This window comes from Amphiura filiformis, unplaced genomic scaffold (assembly GCF_039555335.1).
Source record: "Amphiura filiformis unplaced genomic scaffold, Afil_fr2py scaffold_43, whole genome shotgun sequence".
Classification (NCBI taxonomy): Eukaryota; Metazoa; Echinodermata; class Ophiuroidea; order Amphilepidida; family Amphiuridae; genus Amphiura; species Amphiura filiformis.
This window is the reverse complement of record NW_027305507.1, coordinates 120,600-130,279: the sequence shown is the minus strand read 5'-3', so window position 1 is coordinate 130,279 and position 9,680 is coordinate 120,600. Positions and strand designations below refer to the sequence as shown.

Below are 9,680 nucleotides of genomic sequence, written 5' to 3'. Positions count from 1 at the left end.
CGATTATATCTTCAAATAAGTTTCAAATGGATTCCATAAATACAAGTTGCCGAGTGGTCTAAGGCGCTAGGCTCATAGAGCATATCCAAAGCGGCGTGCTGCGCCGTGAGTTCGAACCCCGCCTCTGCCAAACTTTAAAAGAAGTAAAATTAAAATTTAACTTTTTTTAAATTTCATATTGGGGAAATGTGAATGGGAGAATTTATGTATGGCGTGGAGTGGTGTGGAGCGTTAATATGATGCCGGATCAGTGACCAATTTAATGGCGGAACCCCTTTATTCGAAACAATGGTACCACTTTTATGAATAGCCTGTCGCAACTTCTAATCGGCATCAAACGAACAAAAGATAATTAAAAGCTCTTTGGGCATGACGGATATTATAAGATGAGACTAAGTGTACAACGTAATTATGATAAACATAACATGACGATTTATAGTGCTCAAAATCAAAGGTTTATTTTTCATCATACATGTACATGATATTCAAAGCCAACAATTGATTGCATTGCTGTTATCTTACAAGTTTCTGTTTGGTGTTTAATGCAGATGCTTCGGAATTCAATGTATTTACAAGTTTCAGTTAAAGGGGCAGTAAAACGTTTAAATAATGGGTTCGGCTGCGCCTCACCCATTATTTACGTTTTACTGCCTCGGACACATTATTTTGGTGTAAAGGATAATGCATTACCCTTTATTTCTTAAATAATAACAGACGCCTCATGCGCTGATGATGTGCAGTGATTAGGCCACCTTAATTTTTCATTTTAATAGTTCGTCTCAAAGCCCTTCCCAAGTTAAAAACCTAATACGGATTGTGGTTTAATTAATTAATTAATTTATTTATTTTTTACTTTAATTTTGTGTATCTGTGGCAAGCATAGACCACCTTTTCATTTCTCAGGGAGGTTGCACTGTTGTCAAAATGAAGATTTTTTTTATTGAGATTTACGCCTGGGTCTACGTTAAAGTCTGACGATGTCAGACGTGAGTTTTTTGTGTGGTGGATTGGGAAAAAAATTAAACAGCGGAAAAAAACCTGAAATATACTCAATCCAGCAGGAATAACGCGAAAAACAGACGATTTTATTAATGCGCGTGGGGCTTTGAGACAAACTATTAAATCAAGATAGCCTTAGCACTTTAACTATGCTATATATATAGACCATCGATTGATATTTGAATCCGTGAAAAGGCTTGAAAATGAGGGAGTTTCGTAAAATTCTTCGAGAACGGTATGGTCAATTGTCAAAATTCAAAAAGTAAGTGATAGCTGATTCATTCCTCAACCATACCAAGTATTTAGTGATGTTTAGTTGTGGCGTTTAAATGCCAAAACAATTACGTTTCCGACGATACAGTTCTTTCAGGGACATCCTGTACTCCGCCTCTGCCATTTATATGTTGTAAGTGAAATTACCGTACAATTATTATTATTTGAAAACATCCATTGAACTAGAAAGATTGATTCAAGTATAATCAACTTTAGCCATAATGTGCGATTTGCTCACAGCAATGCCCTTAGTTTTTCTTGAATTATTACTTTTTGGATGATTGTAATACCCAGTTATGTACCTAAATACACTGTGAAAGACTATGCCTGAAAACCAACAATATTTGGGGAAATCAAATTACACGTTGATGCAAATCGCACATTATTGCTTTAACAAACAACAAACCATAGCTCTCGTATCACCTGCAGCACAGAATCAATTCTGGATACATTTACTGCATCTTGTGCTTTGTTTTGCTCTAACTTAATTGCCCACCATTATGATGGCGTGGTTATAAGGATAACATTATAGCTGTATTTGAGTCACAGTTTGGCGGATCTGATTTCATATGGATTTAAACTATTGAACTTCTAACATATCATATAATACTACATAAACGTTACAACAAGAAAAAAAAACGATGCCGGATCTGCTAGGTACACGTACGACACTCTTCGTTGTTCAAATTAGAAATATAAACCATAAAGCACTGATTATATAAGTGAAGAAGCTTAAAATGCCATACGTTAAACTAAGAGCTGCACGACTAAGTTAACCATTTATAGCTGTAGTCGCGGCAATTGGCGGTAGTTGCAACCTTTGACTATGACCTGGTGATAGTCAACTATTATTAATGTCATCAAACAGCATACGATTATAGCTTAAAAGCTTGAAATGAGTGCAGTACAAATAATTGTTTATATGTGTGTAAATAGAAAATTTGTTTTTAATTCATGATACATTATTCAATAAGTTTTATTTCTGAGCAGAATATGTTTAGTGTCATTTGTGGTAATGTAATTTTTTGCACCATCAAATACCTTGAGCATTATTCAGATTTGAGCCATCAATTAGTCGTAGTACTTAATTGCGACTATTTGCTGCCGATAGTCGTCCTGGTCGCGACTAGTTGGTACCGATAGTCGTCCTAATCGGGATTATTTGGTACCAGCAGTAGTAGTCGCGACTATTTTGTGCCAAAAAGTCGACTGCTAAAATAGCTCTTGACGTCGTGCAACCCTAGTTAAAATCACCTTAGATAATCTGATTATTACCGTTCTGACTATATTGATAAAATAAAATAAAAAATGATCACATCGTGAAATGAAAAATTGTTTTTGTAATGATCCAGTGCCACAATATACGCCTCTGAGAGTGTCGGAAATTATACGGTGCAATTTGAGAGTTGTGACCTATTTTATAGCCGTTTAAAAAAAAAGGCAAATCTGGAAGGTCACAGTTTAACGTTCTGTTTTTTCCCCACAGCGGCCAAAAGAGCTAATCTTCTCTGTGGATAATCGCAGCGCAGCACCAAAATCGCAGCATGGAAACAACATTGCGGCTGAGACCAGAAAAGGCACGTTAAACGTAAGGTTATATAATACATTGGTCTTATTGTTTTAACGTTTTCATCACTTGAATAATATTCATCTCGTGCATTGCATTTGCTACATACATACACACCCACCTACGCCTTATTATACCAAAGCGCATTACAATAGACTTACGCTACAATATATATACGCTACAAAAACTAAAAATAATTATTATGAAACATGAAGTAAATGTGATTTGAGGAATTGTTTTGAACCTTTTGACAATGTGATTATCACCTAAACGTTAAAGTGAAGTTCAAAGTCCTTTGATTAACAAGGATTTAATTTAATAAAATTATTTATATAAATTCACGATAGTGACTATTGACTTAGTTTCCCTGTCTATATCTTGCAAACAAAAGCCTTGTCAGACAAACAGTTACAATCGTTCCAGTTGGCAGTAGGATCCCGTTCAGGATACAGTTCTGTGCAGTCCTCCTCACCAGACTGGTTGGGCTCGTTAGGACCCCAGGCAGCGAAGTCAGCAGAGCTACCATCTGTCCATTCAAAATTACCCTCGGATGACAAGTCGTTGAAACCAATTGCGATCCAGCTCTACAAGAAAATATGAGAACAAAAACATAATTCTAATATACTGTTACCTCCCCACCCAATGTTATCTGGTCATTTATAGGCGCAATTAGCAATGAGGTAAAGAAAACTCACTCTCTTTTTAAACCGCTTAACTTTGGAGCCCTATGGGAAATTTATTGTCTTATTAAGATATTCCTACAACATGTACAAAATCAACAAACTTGACCGTTTCAATTAATTGTAATTTTATTATAAGCCCCAAAATATATATAAAATAATATTGGTTAAAAGTTATGTCATCAGACATTAGTTCTCACTGCATATTAGAGTTAAATCAAGGAACTCTTAATATTATGTGAAATTACGTTAGCCAGTAGTGATACAAAAGTGACCATAATTGTGTAAAGTCTTCAAACTTCGGTTCGCGATTCTTATGTGTTGGAGAGAAGAAAATACGCCGAAGGCGGTATAAGTGAAAGCCAATAATGGCTTTGTGCTTGATTGTCTTGTCGACTCAACAAAGAAGTGACAGACTAAAATATCTCCATCAACGAACTGTGGTATCTTGCTGGAATATCATTGTGTATTATCTGACTGTCAAGTGGACATCAGAGGTTTCACTTGGGTAGACAGGATCTTGGACATTGCCGGATCTTAAATCAAGAACTAAGACCATCAACAGAGCGTCAGCCAATCAAGATATCGAGGCTTAGATAGTAACCATAGCAAAAGGAAACCTTTGTAGTCTTTTTTAGTTAAATTCTTGTATGATTTTGTAATTTGACTTGATTGACAGCAATACTGCACTAATTAATAAATAATCATAAGTTGTTCGAAATATTAAACAGTGTGTTTGCGTGTTTGGTGTTGTGAACTCAGTAGCGGGTGATTTTGGCCTTGAGTCTTTCTGACTCGTAACAATTTAAAAAGATCGTACATTGTGGATGTTCGAATGAAAGATAAGATGTAGGCCTACTACTCACCCCGTCCGTTACTAGCGAGCCGACGTAATCATTCTCCTCAGTGGAATGAATGCTAACAAGGTCTGCATTTAATTGTTTACAGTGAGTGGATGCATCGGCCCATGTCTTTCGCTCAGAGAAATACTTGTAGCATCCGCCGTTAAAATCTGACCATCCATCTGGGCAGCCTGAAGGAGTTGGAGTCGGAGTCGGAGTTGGAGATGGAGGTAGGGAAGCGCAAGTGCAAGTCTTTGTGCAAGTCCAGGACAAACAACATGGCTCATCCGCACTAGTGGCTACAATGATTAAAGTAAGTACCAACACTTGACCGACAAACATGTTTGTTATCCTTTGCTAGAGATGGTGAACAGTAAGCTTACAATGGATATCTTTAGCGATTGATCTAAGTGGCAGGAATAAACATCTATATATCGTAGACATTTCAGGCATTTGCAGTAATTTTTACGATAACAGACTACAATAATTTAATTATACATTATAACAAAGAAAAATCAACGCCCATAAATTTGTTGTGTGGTTTTACACAGATGCCTCAATACAGCATGCCAGTACTAATTGCGCAAACTCGGATTAGATTCAAATGTAGTTGCAGTGTTTTGACAATATCAAAAAGTGGTGTTTTAACAATCTATGGCATGGCACTTTCTCACATTATGAAGTTAGATTTTAGTCAGAATCAGCCAGGACCGGTCACACTTACAAAATTACAATCTCAGTTGCAGTTAGTTGGCTAACTTTTAAAATGAAAACTTTGCAGGTATTGGATTAATATTTGAACACAAACTACGTTTGTCAGCATAGCATATCACTGTCACCCCATATTTTTTTTTTTACAATAGGTCATCCAAAGACCCCTTAATTATTCACCTGTCAGCCAATAAGTTTGTCTTTAATTTGTCCCAACCTGGTGCTATGAATCGGTTTATGTCAAAAGATATTTACGGCCTCCCATCTATCTTCGTTTTCTTTCCAGGCCAGAAGGAATAGGTAAAAGGCCTTGAGCATTTTGCTTGAACTTGGTCCAAGCAGGAATTAAGTGAGACAAAGAGCGGTCGTTTAAATAAACAGACATACAAACAAACATACAAACAAACATGTACAAATTAACTCAATTGCTGATTATTATGTGGGCATAACTGGCAAATGGTAATTTTTCAAATATCTGTGATTACTAGCGTAAAACAGCGCCACTGAATTGAACTGAATGCAGAAGTCAGGCGTAGCATAGCCTTTAGGCAACATCGTATGTGCAAAATCTGTTAACAAAATGTCACAATGGTTGGTACTACCAGTGGCTGCGCCACGGGGGGGGCATGAGGGGCAAATGCCCCCCCCAGACCGAACTCTTGTCCCCCTTGCCTCCAGTAAATACTCAAAATTACGAAAATGTCCACATTTTGCAGCAATTTTGCGCTAAATTGGTTGATTTTGCACCCCCCCCGCTGAAATTCACTTTGCCCCCTCAATGCCCCTCCCCCGAAAAACATTCCTGGCGCCGCCACTGGGTACTATATGCAGAAAATTGAACATACCAATCGTTTCGTTATACCACGAAACTAAAATTAGCCAATAATGACAGTGAGCTACAATTACAGATGAAGTGCGATAATCGATGAAATATTTTATTATATTTTATTTAAATGTTTTGTTTGTTTAAACACATGTCGAACAGGGACGCAATTCTATTATGTTTTAATATAAGGAGTTATTAAACATGTCCTTTGCCAACCCAGCTTTACTCATTATATGTTTTGATGAATCCAAGTGTGTGAAAATATTGGATCCAACACATAATGATAAAATCGGATGCTTTTCGCCCAATTGGTCTCGCTATGAATTTTTAAATATTGGACTCAACTACGTCTCGGATCAATAAATGTGGGCTCAATCAATCCAATTTTATATCACAGTTGTTTAAGTTTTTTTATAAATATTTATAGTTCTTTTTCTTTTCTGCTATTATTACTTGAATGTTATATATAGGTGTAACGTATTCTCCACATTTAAGAATGTGATACCAAGTATTAAAATCACAATGTTGACAGTACCGCAGGCGAACGTCCGTATTATCTTATACCCGTAAGCACTGTGTACTGGATGGATATAAATATCGCTTTCATGCGCACCATATTTTTAACCATGTCACCCTAAGACCCTTTAGTTCACCATAAAGCTGTCAAACATTGTGCAAATAATTTGTCTTAAATGTGTTCCATCCCTAAGTTCTTGACTGAGCATTTAATGGAAACATGCGGAAATGATTCTGAAAAATGATCACGAAAAAATATCAAATAATAACTAAATATAGGCTCAGAAATATATTGATATTCCAGATGTCTGTTTCAATTGATGCCACAGAAATACACATGGGTTTCTACACCATTGCTTAATACATGTATTAGTTTCAAATCGCTTCAGTATTTTCTAGAACAGGTGTCAAAATGAGGCAACGTGTGCATTTTCTATTATAGCTATATAATAATAATGACATTGTTTCAAAAATAAGATTTAATAAAAACAACTACAAAAGTACTTTGTTTAAACACGCTTGTACAATAGGACCCTGATCACAGAATGGCTTTATATTTGTGATGTATTCTGAAGCAGATAATACATGGACGACATCTGGATTAAGGGTATCATCAATTTGCTTTTAATTTTAATTTATGCAGAAACCATAACACGCTATGTCATTGAGAAAAATATATATGCTGCTTTTCAAAAGAAGTAATATAATCATACACACGTCGACTCAACATTATGTATGCTGCTTTTCAAAAGAAATAATATAATTATACACACGTCGACTCAACATTTAATGTTGGACAAATTATATATTGTAAATATTGTAAAGTTGGTGTAACTTAAACTTATTACCTTATTGAATCGGGAAAAATGAACCATAAGAGTGCATTCCTTCATAGATACTAAAAATTTTAGTATCTATGATTCCGTGCGATATCACGTGCACAGATTGATGCACAACTTTCCACGGAGCATAACATTACTACTACTACTACTACCCCTTTTTTTGAAAGATAATACTTATAAGATCATTTTAATCGCAAAATGGAGGTATTATGTTCGGCACATGTTGATACGTGATTTGTATCAAGAGTCCGTTAAATATTGCCATAACGACATGTGAATGTGACTAAAAAGATGCGGAATGAAAAGTTGGGTGCATCCTTGGTGTACGATATTCATGAGTTAGACGATCTCAAATATTTCTTTCCAGGTCAGCAGCAATAGGCTTTTTAACTAGGCTTGAGCATTTTGCTTAAGCCTGGAACAAGCACGACTAAAGTGTGTCTCTACAAAGAGGAGCCATTTCAACAAACAAACATACAAACAGACAAACACTCTCAATTGCTATTTAAATATGTGGGTACGAGTGGCAAATAAAACTTTTTTTAAATATCTGTGCTATCGGTCGTAAAACAGCGCCACTGAATTCAACTGAATGCAGCAGTCAGGTGCAGCATAGCCTTTAGGCTACATCGAATATGCAAATTATGTCTACAAATTTCACAATGGTTGGTACTACATGCAGATATGGAATTCAATTGATCTTTTAACATCCAATTGTTTCATTATACTGTGATAATAAAAGTTTCAAATAATGACAGTGAGAACGAGACAAAGACACAATTGTGTACAATTACAATTAAGTGTGTTAATCAATGCAATATTAATGTTTTGTTAAAACACATGTCGAACAGACACGCAATTTTATCATTTTTATTGCAACGTGTTATTAAACTTCTTCCATTTATCTTTTGCCAACACAACTTCAAATTTTAACTTTTTTAAATCTTATAGTGTCGATAACTTTCTTTACTCTTTGTTTGAGTGCCCCATGAGAATTTTAAAAAGTTAGGAAAATGAAGGCCCGATTGAAAGCATTTGGTGCACCACTTTTGCACTATTATTGTTATTATTGTTTTACACAAAACTTTTGCGTTTTTTAAATGAAGTCCCAAATGAATCCAGCAGTTGGGGCACCAATTTTTAGTCCGACGAGTATGACCTGTTTTTCTTTTAATACCAACTATACTGATTGTACTTTCGCGATTCGTCTTTCTTGCGCCATGGGCGATAGTGATCATAGTCTGAGCTGAGAATAGTAATTAAGAAAAAAATTCCTACTCGTCGGACTATCAATGTCAATTATAACTATATAATAATAATGATATTGTTTCAAAAATAAGGATTAATATAAAAAAAAAGCTACAAATGTTCTTTGTTTAGATACGCTTGCACAAAAGGTCAATATAGATGTAGTTTGATGCATATAATAGATGGACGACATCTGGATTGAAGGATCTTTTAATTTGCAGAAAGCATGACATTTTATATCATACAAATGATGCTTGTACCAAAAGTAGCAATGCAATTTTACATACGTCGACTCAACATTTAAAGTTGAATAAATTATACATTGTAAAAATTGTATGTAACGTGGCTATTATACGGTGTACCATCTCCGCCAATTTCCCATTTTTAATTTCCCCTTTTTTTAATTTCCTTTTTTAATTTCCTTTTTTTTAATTTCACTTTTTTTTAATTTCCTTTTTTAATTTCCTTTTTTTTGAATTTCCCCTTTTTTGAATTTCCTTTTTTGAATTTCCTTTTTTTAATTTCCTTTTTTTTGAATTACCTTTTTTTTTAATTTCCTTTTTTTTAATTTCCTTTTTTTAATTTCCTTTTTTTTGAATTTTTTTTGAATTTCCTTTTTTTTAATTTCCTTTTTTTTGAATTTCCTTTTTTTAATTTTTTTTTGAATTTTTTTTGAATTTCCTTTTTTTTAATTTCCTTTTTTGAATTTCCTTTTTTCTTTTTTTGAATTTCCTTTTTTTGAATTTCCTTTTTTTGAATTTCCTCCTTTTTTGAATTTCCTTTTTTTTTGAATTTCCTTTTTTTTGAATTTCCTTTTTTTTAATTTCCTCCTTTTTTTTAATTCCCCTTTTTTTTGAATTTCCTCCTTTTTTTTGAATTTCCTTTTTTTTTTTTTTGAATTTTTTTTTTTTTGAATTTCCTTTTTTTTTTGAATTTCTTTTTTTTTTTTGAATTTCCTTTTTTTTGAATTTCCTTTTTTTGAATTTCCCCTTTTTTTTAATTTCCCCCTTTTTTTTTGAATTTCCTCCTTTTTTTTTGAATTTCCTTTTTTTTTGGACTTTCCTTTTTTTTTTTTTAATTTCCCCTTTTTTTTTTTGAATTTCCCCTTTTTTTTTTTAATTTCCCCAAGTAAAATAAAGTTTGGCAGAGGCGGGGTTCGAACTCACGGCGCAGGGC

General features: G+C 34.3%; 1 protein-coding gene across 1 annotated transcript; it reads right to left on the bottom strand.

Annotated features, from left to right (window-relative positions):
- Positions 1-432: 432 nt before the first annotated feature.
- LOC140144158 (echinoidin-like) lies at positions 433-4,800 on the bottom strand. Its single transcript, XM_072165984.1, has 2 exons — positions 4,386-4,800; positions 433-3,423 (listed from the first exon to the last, which is right to left on the bottom strand). Exons 1-2 carry the CDS (start codon positions 4,701-4,703, stop codon positions 3,211-3,213), a joined length of 531 nt encoding a protein of 176 aa, XP_072022085.1. The 5' UTR covers positions 4,704-4,800; the 3' UTR covers positions 433-3,210.
- Between the last annotated feature and the right edge of the window lie 4,880 nt (positions 4,801-9,680).

Excerpts from the sequence above, each read along its gene's own strand:
- LOC140144158 (XM_072165984.1), bottom strand. The coding sequence starts at position 4,703 with ATGTTTGTCGGTCAAGTGTTGGTACTTACTTTAATCATTGTAGCCACT. Across the intron at positions 3,424-4,385 it reads GCTCGCTAGTAACGGACGGG|AGCTGGATCGCAATTGGTTT; the intron begins GTGAGTAGTAGG and ends ATTTTCTTGTAG.